Below are 15000 nucleotides of genomic sequence, written 5' to 3' on the forward strand. Positions count from 1 at the left end.
ATTTCCAGTGAAGAGCCCGGCGCTGTCCTGCCCCAGCTGCAAGGCTCTTTTCCCCGAAAGCGCCGCATGCGCAGCCAACAAGGAAAAATCCTGGAAAAGAATTGTTTGAGATGCACTAAGTCAAAATAAATGAATTCCAACACCACTAGCCCATTCACTAGGGTGCTCTGGCCCGAGCCTCCCACGCTGCACCGCTGCTGCTGCTGCAGCAGCGGCAGCAGCAACTGCAGCAGAGGTGTAAGGCAGCAGGTCTCACTAAGAGGCAGCAACTCACTGCTATGCTGAGACAAAGCTGCACGAACCAGAAATAGTGCAGGCTGAGAGCTGGGGGAAACTAAGAAGGCCAGCAAACGTTCTTGAACTAATTCTGCTGCTGCAGCTGTTTGTCTGCTGCTGCTGAAGCTGCTGCACTGCGCCTGCGGGTTGTGGCTAGCAGCAGCTCCCCCTTAGTTAAGACGGCCTCAGGCGCGTGAGTGGCTGCTGCACTTTAGGGCTGGCCCCACAGCTTGCAGCAGCTGCAGCAGCCAGCGCAGCCCTGCTGCTGCACAGCAGCAGTTGCTGCTGCTGCTGCCTCCAGCCACGCTGCAGCAGCAGCCGGATGCACTGAAAGCTGAGGAAGCAAAATTCTGGCAGAGGCAGCAGGCGAAAGGAAAAGATAAAGGCAGCAGAGAAGACAGAATAGACACAGAAAAAAAGACAAACTAATCTTCTCTTTGATTTTTAATTCAACATGAAACTGGCTGGCCCGAAGTTTTGCTGCTTTTGCTGCAGGCTGAGGGCCCCAGGGGGCCCCCAGCTGGGCCCCCCTTGTGTGGGGCCCCCTAATGTGGGGGCCCCCCGGGGGCCCCCCAATGTGGGGGCCCCCTCTAGGGGGTCTTCTGGGTGGGAGTCTGTGCTTATTTGTTTTGCTGCACTCTGTCTCTGTCTTTAATTCTCTTTTTATTTCTTCTGCGTCCTCTTTTTTAAATTCTTTTTCTGGTGTCCACTCCACCCTTTCCAAGCCTAGGAAAGCAACAGAAAGGACCAACCGCAGCAGCAGCAGCAGCAGCAGCAGCAGCAGCAGCCAGCAGCAGCAGCCAGCAGCAGCAGCAGCAGCCAGTAGCAGCAGCAGCGGCACTCTCGCTAGGGCAGCAAAGGCTGAGCCACCCGGGCCATTCTGTGCACAGCATAGCCTTGCTGCTGGTCTCGTGCTGCAGCAGCTTTTGCTGCACTTTGGCCTTTAAGAGCTGAAGACAAAGAAAACAAATAAAATAAAACAAATAAATTATTTAATTAAAACCCTTTTAGCTCAATTTAGAGGCCCCAGGTGAGGCAGCTGCCTCATTTCAGTGACCAGCTTGGGGCCCCCAGCCCCCACCTCAACAGTCTGGGGGCCCCTGGGGGCCCCCGGGGGCCCCCGGGGGCCCCCCTCCGGGGCCCCGGGGGCCCCCGCCATAGTTAAGATGCACTTTTTGACGCCTCTGGATTTATGGGGGACTCTTGGGGGCCCTGCTGCTCGCTGCTGATGGAACAGCATGGCTGGAAAGGCCCCTCACGGGATCCAGGTGACCCTGAGGCCCCGGGGGCCCCCCGGGCTTAGCCTCGTGTGCCTTTTTGCTGCAGTTGCTGCTGCTGCCTCTCTTTGCCTGTCTCCCCCGGGGCCCCCAGAGGCTGCAGGCTGCCTCTGCTTCGCAGCCAGCGCCCAAGGGCCCCTCAAGGGGCCCTCCAGGGGCCCCTTCGGGGGCCCCATCGGGGGCCCCCTCAAGGACCCTTTCCTGCAGCCCCCTCCTCGTCTCTACACCTTCTGCGCGGCCTCCCGCGGGGGCCCCAGGGAGGAGAAGGGGCCCCCGGGGCCCCGAGGGGCCCCTGGGGCCCCGGGGGCCCCGGGGGCCCCCGGGGCCCCCGGGGCCCCGGGGCCCCCGAAAGCTGGTGGGGGCAAAGAGTTGAGCCTGAGAGACTTGGGGTCTAACAAATGGCTGGCGCAGCAGCTGCACGAGTACGTGCAGGCCAAGGAGGCTGCAGAGAGGCGGGTGAGCAGCAGCAGCAGCAGCAGCAGCAGCAGCAGCAGCAGCAGCAGCAGAGAGGGGGAGAAGGGGCAGAGAGTCAGAAAAAGGAGAAAAAGAAATTGAAAGTCAAAGACAGAAAAGGCATTAAAGACAGAAGCTTGCTGCGAGTGTCTTTGTGTCTTTTTCTTTTTGTCTTTGACTCTTTTTGTCTTTAACTCTTTCATTTTGTCTTCTTTTCTTTTCTTTTCTTTCCTTTTCTCTCCTTTTTTTCCCTTTTTCTTTCCTTTCATCTCTTTCAATCTGCTTTCCCCTCTTTTACTCTCTTTTCGCTTCTTGTTGTCTCTTTTTGTCCCATTTTTTGCCTTTTTTTGTCTTTTTTTGTCTCTTTTTTATCTTTTTTTTGTCTTTTTTAATCTCATTTTTTGTCTTTTCTGTCCCATTAGCCTTTCCTTCTGCGCTGCACGAATTCGCGGCCCCTCTTTAGCCCCAAGGGGCCCACAACAGTGCTGCTGCTCTCTCCTTGCTGCTGCTGCTGCTGCTGCTGCCCTACCTCCTTGCTGCTGCTGCTGCCCTACCTCCTTGCTGCTGCTGCTGCTGCCCCACGTCCTTGCTGCTGCTGCTTTAACTCCTTGCTGCTGCTGCTGCTGCCCTGTCCTTTGCTGCTGCGCCTACTGCCCTGTCTATTTGCTGCTGCGCGTGCTTCTCTGTCTACGTGCTGCTGCTGCCGTCTTTCCTTGCTGCTGCCCCCCTATCTGTCTTTTTGCTGCTGCTCCCTTCTCTCCTTGCTGCTGCCTTCCTGTGTCATTGTTGCTGCTGCCTTCCTGTCTCCTTTTTGCTGCTGCTCCCCTGTCTGCTGCTTTCCAGTACCCTTTGCTGCTGCACTTCTGGGGGCTTCCTTTTTGCCTAGGGGCCTTTTGTGTCTGTCCATGTCCAGGGCCACTGGGGGGCCCCTAGGGGCCCCCTTAGGGGCCCCTTAGAGGCCCCAAGGGGCCCCCTTAGGGGGCCCCTAGAAGCCCGTTAGGGGCCCTTCTGGGTCTTTTCAGGGCCCCCTTTGAGGCCCTTTCGGGGCCCCCAAATGGGCTTTTTCAGGGGCCTTCTGTCCTGCTGCTGCTCCTATCTTTTGCTGCTGCTGCTCCTGCCTTTTGCTGCTGCTGCAGCGAGCCTACCTGCTGCCCAGAAGGCGGCGGCTGCCGCTGCAGAACTTCCACGAGAACACAAGTGTGCTGGGAAGGGTGAGGGGCATTTGCCGCTGCTGCTGCTGCTGCTGCTGCTGCTGCTGCTGCTGCTTCTGCCTCTCCCGCAGCGCAGCACAGAGCCCTCTCTTCCCTTCGTGTCTATATCGCGATGTCTGTACAGCTTCTCTTTGTTCCTTTTGTTCTTTTGTTTCCTTTTTGTTGTTTTTTTTCTTTTTATTTTGCCTTTCTCCGCGCCTCCTCGCGGAGGGCCCAGGTGTACGTACACCCGGGAACTCCGCCTTTTTTCAGGTCATTTCAATAATGCCTTATGGCTGCCGCGTCGACGTGGGGTGTACAGACACCTTGGGCTTCCTCCATGTCAGGGACATGCATTACCTCCCAAGGGCCCTCCAAGCTGGTGCTTCCTTCCTCAACTCCCCGGGGGCCCCAGGGGCCCCCGGGGCCCCAGAAGGGGCCCCAGAAGGGGCCCCAGAAGGGGCCCCAGCAGGGGCCCCAGAAGGGGCCCCAGCAGGGGCCCCAGCGGGGGCCCCCGAGGCCCCTGCAGGCGGTGTAGAAGGGGCCCCAGAGGCCCCAGCGGGGGCCCCAGAAACCCCAGCGGGGGCCCCAGAAACCCCAGCAGGGGCCCCAGAAGCCCCAGCGGGGGCCCGGGGGGCCCCCCTAGGGGCCCCGGGGGCCCCCTTAGCGGCCGCGGGGGCCCCCCTAGGGGCCCCGGGGGCCCCCAGTGTGGAGGGTGCGACGGAGGGGTGGATAAAGCACGCGGGAGATGTGCTGCGGGTGGGAGACGCGCTGTGCGTGCACATAAAGAGTATAGACAGAGAGGGGCGGCGCATGCGGCTGACTACAGTGCCTTCGCCAGCCACTGCCAAAGGGCACTCCCCGCGAAAACCAGTGGAGGCCTTCTGGGTAAGACTCCTTCGGGGGCCCCTAGGGGGCCCCCGGGGGCCCCCGAGCTGGGGGCCCCAGGGGGCCCCCTGACTGGGGCCCCCAGCTGGACCCCAGGGACCCCGGGCTAGACTCAGACAGGCCCAGCGCCCGCAAACCCTAAACCCTAAACCCTAAACCCTCGCGCTGCGGGGGAGGCCTGGGCGGCGTGCGCGCTGTGTGGGGCCTGGGGCTGCAGGTGGGACAGGAAGTGGAGGGCACAGTGCTGAGGTGTACAGAGTTTGGACTTTTTCTGGACATTGGGGCTGTCGAAGACGCCTTTCTGCATGCAGTGAGCTCCCCCAGAGGCTGCCCCCTACACTTGCTGCTGCTGCTGCTGCTGCTGCTGCTGCAGCAACTGGGAGTCTGGCCACTACCTGCGCGCCCCTTGCTGCTGCCCCAGAAGGACCCAGCGGGGCCCCAGGGGGCCCCAGGGGGCCCCAGAAGGCCCCGGAGGTCCCCAGGGGGCCCCAGAAGGCCCCGGAGGTCCCCAGGGGGCCCCAGAGAGCCCCAAGCAGGCCACTAGCAGCAGCGCAGCAGCAGCAAAGCGTGTGCGTGCTGCTGCAGAACGAAGTTGGAAGAGGAAACAGCTGCGACGACGTGCAGGAGCTGTTCCGGCGCTTCAAGAAGAGCCGGGGGGGCCGGGGCCGGCGCTGCCCCCCTGCGGACCCTCTGGGGCCCCAGGGGCCCCCCGACGGGGGCCCCGCGGAGGCCCTGGGCTGCCGCACGGGGGACACTTTGAGGGGCCTCCGGGTCTTAGAGATCGACGCCAGCCGCAGCAGGTGCTCATTGTGGGGCTTTCCAGCCCCTAAGTTGCATGCACTGGCACTTCGCCGCAGCCCTGACTCCACAGGGGGCCCCCCAGGGGGCCCCTCAGGCAGCCCCACAGGAGGCCCCACAGGGGGCCCCATATGGGGCCCCACAGGGGGCCCCATAGGGGTCTTCACATGAGGCTTCACGGGGGAGACCTCCAGGGGCCCCCACAAGGGGGGCCTCATAGGGGGGGCCCCCACAGAATTTGCCCCAGAGGGGCCCGCAGAGTCAGTAGGGGCCCCCGCTGTAGAGCTCTCAAGGGTGCTGCGTGTGTCTGCTGCTGCTGCTGCTGCTGCTGCTGCTGCGTCGGGCTGCGCAGGATTCAGCTGACGACGCGCTGCGAAGCAGAAGTGCAGCGGCTGCAGCAGTGGAAGCAGCAAATGCTGCAGATGCAGGTGGGGGCCCCCCCGAGGGAATCACCGGAGGAGAAGTTTGGGAGGATTGGGGCTGCGCTGAAGCTGCTGGAGCGGCACCGAAAGAAGCAGCAGATGCAGCAGCAAGGGGCCCCCGGGGCCCCCGGGGCCCCCGGGGCCCCCGGGGCTGCGGGGGCCCCCGGGGGGCCCCCTGCTGCTGCTGTTGTTGTGACCCCGCCCAAGAGGCACACTGGGCAGGGGGCCCCCACGGAGAAGCAGCTGCAGGTCCTTTTCCCCGGCTATACTGCAGCAGATGTTGAGGAGGCCCTTTCTTTGCTGGAGGCGGAGAAGAGGCGAAAGGAGCTGCTGCTGCTGCAGCAGCAGGAGCGAAGGGCCCGCAAGCGGCATCCCAGGTCCCCCCAAATGCCCTGCTCTCTTCTGCTGCTGCTGCTGCTGCTGCTGCTGCTTCTTTGCCAAATGCTCCCTGCTGCTGCTGCTGCTTCTCGAAATGCCTGCTACCGCGACTGCTGCCTCGTCAAATCCTCCTGCTGCTGCTCCTGCCTCCGCAAACGCTCCTTGCTTCTGCTGCTGCCCCTGAGGCTGCTTCCTGCTGCTGCCGCCGCGCCTCGGGCTGCTGCTGCTGCTGCTGCTGCTGCTGCGTAGCCTCCTGCGGGGCGCTTGCTGCTGCTTCTCAGGTTCCAGCGCCGCAGCGCAGACGACCTCAGCCTGCAGGAGGCGCGGCAGCTGCTGAAGGAAGAGTCGGGGCTGGTGACTCCTGAAATGCTGCAGCAAGATGCTCAGCAGCAAGCTCGCCGGGCTGGATTAGCAGCAGCAGAAGTCCCGGTCTTCGGGCCTGACGGGCTGCCCAAGATGCAGCAAGTGCCTCTCAAGAACTTGCTTCCCAGCCCGAACAAAAAACAGCCTGCTGCTGCTGCTCGCACGCCTGCTGCTGCTGCTGCAGCGGGGAAACCTGCTGCTGCTGCTGCGGCGGCGGCGGCGCCGCCAGAAACCCCTGCTGCAGCGCAGGCTGCTGCCCCACAGGCGCCCGCTGCAGCAGCAGCAGCAGCAGGTGCAGCAGCAGCGCAGGCACCTGAAGCAGCAGGTCCAAATCCCTCACACTCGGAGGGCCTCGAGAAGCAGCAAAGCCTCGAGGAGGAGCTGGAAGTCCCTGCAGAGTTCCTGCAGCGGGAGCTGAGGGCATACGGGGGCCCCCAGGAGCCCGGGGCCCTGGGGGCCCCCCAGGCCCAGGGCCCTGGGGGGCCCCCAGGGGCCCCCCCGGCCCCCCTGGGGGCTGCAGAGCCCCCCGGCGACCAAGGGGAGGACTTAAGTGCTGCTGAAATTGACTCTTTTTTCGCCAAGTCGGAGGCCAAACTCCTCAAGTCCCTCAAACAAGGAAGACGCAGAAGAGTAGACAGCGCCACAGCAGCAGCAGAACAGGAAGAAGTCCGGGAGCTCATTCAGATGGAACGCAGGGCGGCCCAGCGGGCCCTTGCAGGGGGCCCCAGGGGGGCCCCCACAGGGGCCCCCAGGGGGGCCCCCAGGGGGGCCCCCAGGGAGGGGCCCCTTGCTGCTGCCGTGGAAAAAGGAGAGACTCTGGGAGAGATTTCTCAGTCGGAGGTTCTTGAGACTATCAAAGAGAGGCTGGAGGAAGAGCCCGAGCTGAGCCGGGAGCTGGAGCTGCGGGGGAAAACCCCAGAGGGTTTAGCAGCAGAAATTCAAAAGATCTTGACAGACGTCACAGGTGGGGCCCCCAGCAGCAGCAAATGCCAACAGCCTCGCAGGCAGAGGCTGGCAGCCAGGCCCACAGCTGCTGCGGGAACCCGGGCGGGAGAAACCGCTGCTGCTGCCGCTGCTGCTGCTGCTGCTGCTGCTGCTGCTGCTGCTGCTGCTAAGGCTGCTGCTGCCGCTGTTGTGGGGGTGTTTGCAGTTCCCTCCGCTGCGAGCTCCCTGCTGGGCCTGCAAGACGGTGGGTCTTCTAGGGCTCAGAGATTTCTCTAGGTTTTGCTGTTTTTGCCTACCCCTAGCCCCTGCAGCAGCAGCAGCAGCAGCAGCAGCAGCAGCAGCAGCAGCCTCTTTAGTGCGTCTCTAGTTCCATTGCTGCGCCCGTCTGCGTCTGCGTCTGGCCCAAGTGGAGCAAGGAGGACAGCAGGAGCTAAAGTGCTGCCGCTGCTGCTGCTGCTGTTGCTGCTGCTGTTGCTGCTGCTGTTGCTGCTGTCTCAGACTTCGCAGACCTCATTCAGCCCAGAGCAAAGCGCAGAGCCAAAGAAGACTCATTATTCCCTCGTGAGTTGCTGCGCCTGCATTTCTGCAGAGTCCCCTGTCTTTGTTTTAAATGTTTATGGCCAGACTTTTGTTTATTTGTTTCCATTTATTCAATTTATTTCTCCTTTTTTCTTTGAATTTCGTGCCAAAGGACTGGCTGGAGGGGCCCCGGGGGGGCGCTCATGCTGCTGCTGCGCTGTGCTGTTTTGCTGCTGCAGCGGGCGGGCGCTCCCGCCGCCGCAGCAGCCGCCAGGGCCCTCTCCAGCCAGAGGGCCCCCTGGGGGCCCCCCAGGGGGGCCCCCCGGAGCCCCTTGGGGGCCCCCAGGGGGACTTGGAGGACGACGAAGAGGGTTTTGTTTCCCCTTTCTTCCAAATGACCGAAGAGACCCCTGAGGGGCCCCTTGCCCCCGCTGAGGGGCCCCTTGGCCCCGCTGAGGGGCCCCAAGATGCTGAAGAGGGAGATGGGGGGCCCCCAGGGTACTCGGGTCCGGAGAACCCCCTGCTTAGCTCTCTGCGGGCCCGGCGGCAGCGCCTGGCCCGCAGGGCCCGGAGGGCCCCTGGAAAGCAGCGGGGGCCCCAGGGGGCCCCCGCTGCCTCTTCGACCCTCCCTAGGGGGCCCCAGGGGGCCCCTCAGGGCCCCTCAGGGCAGCAAGGCGGGGAGCCAGCCCCCAGGCCCCCTCAGCAGCCAGCCCTGGACCTGGACCTTCCTCCTGGGGGGCCCGTGGAGGCCAGGGGGCCCCCTGAGGGCACAACTGCTGGGTCTCAAGAGCAGCAGCCCACGGCTCCAGGGCCCCCAGAGGATCTCCTGCTGGGCCCCACAGACAGCCCTGCCTGGCCCAGGACACGGGCAGGGGCCCCCTTCAGGGAGGGGGGGCCCCTCTTCAGGGAGTGGGGGGCCCCCTTTAAGGAGGAGAAGGCCCCCTTTAGGGGGAAGGGGGCCCCCTTTAGGGAGGAGGGGGCCCCCTTTAGGGAGGAGGAAGCCGCCTTCGGGGAGGTGGGGGCCCCCCCGGTGTCTGCAGTACAGGAAAAAGGGGGTTCACCCTCTATGCGGAGCGCACTCTCGCGCGCCCGCCGAAAAGCAGCAGCAGCAACTGCTGCTGCTGCTGCTGCAGCGGGGGGCCCGCGGCGCCGGGGGCCCCCGGGGGGCCCCCCACGGCCGGGCAAGCAGCTAATTGGCCGCCCGGCTGAAAAAGCTGCAGGCCGTGGCTCTGGCCTGCAGCTCCCAAGTCGGGGCCCCCTGAGAGAGCCAGATGCTACTCAGGAAGCAAAAGCTGGAGCAGCAGCAGCAGTGCTGCACCCTCGGAGCAGCAGGGGCCCCAGGAAGTCTGATATACTTTTGCTGCCACCCGAGAGCAGGGCTGGGGGGCCCCTCTCCGAGGAGGGGGGCCCCCGGCCTGTGCGCTCTCTTGCTGCGCTGCGCAAGCTGCTGCAGAAGCAGCAGCAAGCCAGCAGCGGGAAGGAGCTGCTGCTGCGCAGCACAAAGGCCAAAGGCAGCAGGGGCCCCTCCGAGAAAAAAAAGTAGCGAAGCAGCCCCCCGTGGCTCCATTTTTGTAAACATTTGATGTCAAATTGTCTCTATTAATGTTATTTTGTGCATTTTTAAAATAGTTTTTGTAAAAGTCTACACGTAGCAAAGGGGGCCCCCCAGGGCTTCACAGGGGCCCCGTGCTGACTGCAGCAAAACTTGACAAGAAGGGCGTGCTGCGGTTGGCTTTGAGCAGCAGCAGCAGCTCCTGTTTCGAGTGTGCCGGAGCAGCAGCAGTTTGCGTTGCTGCTGCTGCTGCAGCAGCAGATGCTTCTGCAGCAACGCCCTTAAGACACAAAGGCGAGGCTAAGAGCTTGTTGTCTTTAACTCAGAAACTTGGCGCTGCTGAGGGGCCAGAAAGGCAAGGTGCATGGCCCCGTGAAGGCCACAAACCCTAAACCCTAGCCCCTAAACCCTAGCTTCTAAACCCTAAGCCCAAACTTCTAAACCCTAGGCCTCCAAAGCCCAGCATAGGCTGGTCTTGCCTAAGTAAACGTTTCTCTCCTTAAAGCCTCTTAGGCAGCTCACAGCGGGGCCCCGCAAAAGGGGCCCCAGTGGATTTTTTCTATCGTTTTTATGGGTAGTTCAGACAAGCAGTTTCTGCAGCGATTGCCGCCAAGTGTAGGCCCTTTTGACTCCGGTGGAGCTGCAGCGCAGCACTGAGTGCCAACAATTAGGGCTGGGGCGCTGCAGTGCGGGTTGGGGGCCCCTTAGGGTCCCGCCGCCTGGGCTGGGGGCCCCCGGGGGGCCCCCAGACCCCATGCCTTACACATGAAATGAGTGTGTGAATGGGATTTACGCTATTAAGCTCCCAGCTCTACCCTCGCAATGTTGTAAAGGAGTCTGTAGGAACTGCTCTTTATTCTTTTTCTTTACCTCTGAAACAAATTAAGCCTCACTAGCCTTGCAAACGGCCTTTAAGTTCGCCAGACAAATGACATATAAGCTACTACCGAAGTGTTAAGAGGAAGCAGCTGCCACAACGCTGGTCCCCATCAGTTTCCCCCATGGGGCCAAAAGGAAGAAATTGAAAGCTTTATTTTTAGCTAATTAAATTGAACAATTTAAATTGCATAATTTCCTTCAAAGTTAACTGCAAGGGGAGCTGCCGAAGAGGGCGGCGGTGGCTGCGCTGCCTGTGCCATGGTCATTTTCTTCGCCTTTTTCTCCCCTTTACCTTTGCCGGGATCTAAGAACTCGAAAATTGCATTAAATGGCATTCAATTAGTTCCATTTGCTGACATTTTGGAGAAAATGACGCATTCAAATGACCCAAGAGTGAAGGGTAATGCTGGCGCATCGATGAGCTGGTCTGGTGACTGGGCGCGGCTTCAAACCGCGTGGCGCCTCGCGGCGCAGGGGTTCGATTCCTCCTTCGGTGCGGTTGAACATTAAATTCCAAAACAAAAAGAGACAAACAAATGAACGATTAACATTTTCTAAGATACTGGAAGAGTAAAATTTATAAATATTCATATCTGCAATGCTCCATTTAGAACGCTGCTGCTACACTCGAGCGGTTACTACAAAGGATGTACCATTATAATAAAGCAGAACACTGTTTTATACATATATATATATATAATAAAGCAGAACACTGTTATATACATATATATATATATATATATGTGGAGGAGGTACAATTTAATAGAGTAGAAAGCACCTGAATAAATCAAATACACTCTCAAAATGCAGAATGCTTCGCTAAAAAAGTATATACAAGCATAGAATGAGCTAGCGCAGCAATTTAAGAAAGTCCTGTGGGGAGTTAAGAGCTGGCGGCCCTGGCCCAGCTTTTGGGTCTTGTCCAGCTTTTCGAGGCTTTTTGCTGTTTAAGGACTTCAATTCTATGCAGCAAATCCTGCTTCTGCAAAAAAGGTAATGCAATATATCAATATAATACATTAAGGAGAGAAATTAAAGCTCAGGTAGAACCCGAAAGAGACAAAGAAGAAAAAACAATGGACCAGAGACAGGCTCTGGGTCTATGCCCTGTACAGCTTCCTGGGGGCCCCTGGGGGCCCTCCTAAGGGCCCCGGGGGCCCTTCGTTAGGGACCTTGGGGGCCCCCTTAAGGGCCCGTGGGGGCCCTCAGGAGGGCACCCAGGGGCTCCCGTGGAGCCGCAGCCTCAGCTGCTGCCTCTATAAAGGCTGAGCGCTATAGCAGGGGCCCCCACGGCTCCTGCACGTGCAAGACGTGGGCAAACCCTAAACCCTAAACCCTAAACCCTAAACCCTCGCTCCACACACTGAGTACTTGACAGGGAGCTCCACTGGTTGCGGGAGTCGCTTATCATTGCATGCAAAACGAGTGGGTACTGCTTTGCTGGCTTTGGCGAGTGCCCCGGAAGCAGCGGGGGCCCCTCAGGCAAGATGGGGGCCCCTGCGACAAAAAGGGGGCCCCTGAGACAACACGGGGGCCCCCGGGGCAGGAGGGGCCCCCGCACAAGAGGGGCCCCCCAATGCGGGAGGGTACGCAGAGGATCTTGTCTTTTGTGTCTTTTCTTTTTCTCTTTTGGGTCTCTGAAGAGACTTTTGTCTCGGCGGAGCAGCAGCAGCAGCAGCTGCTGCTGCCGGTTAGGCGAAGGGGGGGCCCTGCAGACGCAGCAGCAACAGAGGCTCACAGACGCTCGCTGGGGAGTTTTAGCTGGCAAGCAGCAGCAGCAGCAGCTGCTGCTGCTGCTGCTGCTCTCAGCCGCAGGGTGCATGCAGAAAGTCCCAAGGCACCCGAAAGCCGCACGCTAGAGCACTAGGCACAGCAGCAAATCGCTGCAACACTGCTGCAGCAGTGGAGGCTGCAGCACTGCAGCACTGCTGCAGCAGCGAAGACTGCAGCAGCAAGCAGCAGGAATTGCCAAACGCACGTCGGAGGCCTCAGGCCGCAAATGGAACTCTTCGTAAGTCCGCGCGCAAATCAAGTAATGCACTATCAAGGGCGACGCGCTCCCTGGCAAGCAGCAGCAGCAGCAGCAGCAGCAGGCATACTTCCAGCAGCAGCAGCAGCAGTCCGTGCAGCAGCAGCAGTCCGTGCAGCAGCAGCAGCAGCAGTAGCTGCAACACAGGAAGCGTTTACCCGCAGCCCAAAAGCACGGGAAACTCCCCCAACCTCGAGCTACCCTCGTTTGCACGCCCAGGGGTGACACCAGCAGCAGCAGCAGCAGCAGCAGCAGCAGAAGCAGCAGCAGCAGCAGCAATGGGCGGCAGTTGTCTTTGCGCCTACCGACAGACATCAGCCTCTGCTCCACAGCGCTTGTGAAGGCTGCGCATCCCTGGGGAACCTCTGGAGCAACAAGTGAGTCCCCCGAAGTTCCAGCCTGCTCGCTGCTGCTGCTGCTGCGACTGCTGTTGCTGCTGCTGCTGCTGCTGCTGCTGAGTGCAGGGGCCAGCCACACCACCTGGCGAAGGCCAGCAAACATGTGGGGCGGCAGCAGCAGCAGCAGCTCCAGGTCCTCGACCAACAGCACCTGGGGAGACGCAGCGCACAGCGATTAGGCGGCCTTGGCCACCAGCAGCGGGAGCTGCTGCTGCAGCAAGGAGCTGCAGCAGAAGCAGCAGCTGCAGCGAAGCCGGAAAGCAGCAGCAACAAAGGGCAGCAAGGAGCAGCAGCAAAGGCCACAAACCTGAACCTGAGAAAGACAAGCCCTCTTAAAGTCCCGCAGCTTCTGAGTTGCTGCCAGCGCGCTGTCACCTTTGTCTATGACCAGCGGCCGCGGCAGCAGCACATCCCGCAGCAGCAGCCCCATGCTGCTGCGGGGCCCCACAGTGAGGGGCAGAGGGTTTAGCAGCAGCACTTTGGCCCGCAGCGCCTCTTCTCGAGACACGCCGTCCGCCGGCGGCTCGGGGGGCTTCTGGCCTGCTGCTGCTGCTGCTGCTGCTGCTGTTGCTGCTGCTGCTGCCGTCCGCAAGTCCTCCAGGTGCCGGCACAGCCATCTGCGCCATACACAGCCAGCAAAGCGCAGCAGCAATGCAGCAGCTGCTCCTGCAGCGGCGGAAAAGCAAAACAGACCAAACCAAGTCGCAGCTTGAGCTGCTGCTGCTGCAGCAAATCAGCAGCAGCAGCAGCAAGAGCGCGCACGCGCAGCCGCCGCTGCAGGAGCGCGTTTGTGCGCCCGCAGAGCAGCAGAGGGAGCCTCACGTGAGCTTGCTGCTGCAGCGGACCATGTGCTGCTGCAGCAGCTGCTGCTGCAGCAGCCCCAGCTGCAGCGCTACATGCGCAGCTTCCCACTGCCTCCACCTGCACACCCGCCGCCGCAGCGCCTCTTTTCGCTGCTTGCTGCTGAGGCTGCGGCCGATGGGCACTGCGACGGCCAGGGCCTCCAGCAGCCGCTGCAGCAGCGCAGCAGCACAGCAGCGCAGCAGCGCGGTGCAGCAGCGGCAGCAGCGCAGCCAGAGGCGCAGCAGAAGCAGCAAACAGCACGCAGCAGCGGCCCATTGGCTATAGAAGAGACAAGAGAAACTGCTGCGCCCAGCCCAGAGCCTCCAAGTTGCTGAGCTGCTGCGAACTGTCACTTTGCTGCAGCTGGGTGCAGCCAGCAGCAGCTGCTGCTGCAGCAGCAGCAGCGTTTGCCCCGGCAGCAGCCCAGCAGAACAAACAGCGAGCAGCTTACCCCTACTCTAGGTCAGGAGCAGCGGCAGCAGTAGCAGCGCCAACAAATGCAAAGGTGAAGCAGCATTCTAGCAGCAGCAGCACTAGCAGCAGCAGCAGCAGCAGCAGCAGCAGCAGCGCCAGAAAGGACCCACCTCGAGCAGTTCAGGTGTCACCAGAGGCATGTCTCCCTCTTCTGGGTCAGCAACATCATCTATGCTGCTGCTGCTGCTGCTGCTGTTGCTGCTGCTGCTGCTGCTGCTGCCGCTGTTGCTGCTGCTGCTGCTGCTGATGCAGGGAGCCACCAGCGCAGGGTGCAGGCAAACGAGCCTCATGGCTTCTACAGTTTTGGCAGTGATGGTTTCGACGTCCCCGCCGGCCCCAGCGAGGAAGTCGGATTCTGCTGCTGCTGCTGCTGCTGCTGCTGCTGCTGCTTCTGCTGCTGCGGAGGGGGCAGCCCCCGCAGCAGCCAGCAGGCCCTGCGCGCATGCAGCTTCAATTTCTGTGTACTGCTGCTCCTCATAGGAAGACAGCCGCAGCAAATGGACTTCCCGCTGCAGCGGCGGCAGGTCCTGCAGCAGCACGGAGCTGCGGGACCTTCTAAGGATGAGGGGAAAGGCGCAGCCACGCGCAAACGCCAGTGCTGCTGCTGCTGCTGCACCAGCTGCTGCTGCTGCACCAGCTGCTGCTGCTGCTGCTGCTGCAGTTGTGGCTGCTGGAGGGTCTCCTGCTGCTGCTGCTGCTGCACTGGCAGCTGACGCCGCTTCACACTGAGACAGCCGGTCCACTGCAGCAGCACTTCTGAACACCCCCGGCAGCAAATGCGGCAGCAGCAGCCGCAGGGCGGAGTACTGCCTGCTGACGGCGTGGCTGCGCAGACACAGCAGCAGCACAAACTAACCCCTAAACCCTAATTGCTGCAGCAAACCCTTTTTTCGGCCCTCAGCTGCGAACTCGCCGCCCCAGGGGGCCCTCGGGGGCCCCCAGGGGGCCCCTAGGACAGCCACTGGGGGCCCCAGGGAGGCCCCCAGGGGGGCCCCTCGAAAGGCTGCTAAAGGGGCCTGTGGGGATATGGGGAGGCCTCGCGGGTAAGCCTTGGGGGGCCCCTGGGGGGCCCCCAGGGAAGCCCCTAGAGGGCCCTTGGCGAGGCCCCTAGGGGGGCCCCAGGGGGACCCTGGGGGCCCCTAGGGGGGCCCCTTGGAGTCCCCTAGGGGGGCCCCAGCGGGCCCCTGGGGGCCCCTAGGGGGGCCCCTTGGGGGCCCCTAAAGCTTTTTCATGTGCGTCTCTGCGTCTCCTGCCCAGCAGCGGTGCTGCTTACTCTGTGATTATCAGTTTCCTAACAGATTGGGGGGGGTTGGGGG

At 61.6% G+C, this 15000-nt stretch overlaps 2 protein-coding genes across 2 annotated transcripts in view; one reads left to right on the forward strand and one right to left on the reverse strand.

Moving 5' to 3' along the window:
- Positions 1-1514: 1514 nt before the first annotated feature.
- On the forward strand, positions 1515-9052 carry ENH_00086250 (GTPase regulator, putative; the record flags this gene model as incomplete). The annotated part of the gene is made up of 10 exons (XM_013577882.1): positions 1515-2081; positions 3143-3217; positions 3470-4084; positions 4302-4394; positions 4670-4884; positions 5235-5681; positions 5964-7009; positions 7196-7234; positions 7489-7551; positions 7749-9052. The coding sequence occupies 10 exons, from the start codon at positions 1515-1517 to the stop codon at positions 9050-9052; spliced, it is 4464 nt and encodes a 1487-aa protein (XP_013433336.1).
- Positions 9053-11631: 2579 nt separating this feature from the next.
- Positions 11632-15000, reverse strand: part of ENH_00086260 (hypothetical protein, conserved) — a gene marked incomplete at both ends in the record, with an annotated part of 4168 nt that continues 799 nt past the window's right edge. Inside the window, 7 exons of the mRNA XM_013577883.1 lie at positions 11632-11649; positions 11919-12001; positions 12275-12518; positions 12675-12984; positions 13190-13380; positions 13795-14509; positions 14958-15000. The exon at positions 14958-15000 is cut by the window's right edge and continues 799 nt beyond it. Of these exons, the coding sequence (XP_013433337.1) occupies positions 11632-11649; positions 11919-12001; positions 12275-12518; positions 12675-12984; positions 13190-13380; positions 13795-14509; positions 14958-15000 (1604 nt within the window). The remainder of the gene's footprint in view (positions 11650-11918; positions 12002-12274; positions 12519-12674; positions 12985-13189; positions 13381-13794; positions 14510-14957) is intronic.

The sequence above is a fragment of the Eimeria necatrix genome, genomic scaffold, assembly GCF_000499385.1.
Source record: "Eimeria necatrix Houghton genomic scaffold, Enh_scaff9, whole genome shotgun sequence".
Taxonomy (NCBI): Eukaryota; Apicomplexa; class Conoidasida; order Eucoccidiorida; family Eimeriidae; genus Eimeria; species Eimeria necatrix.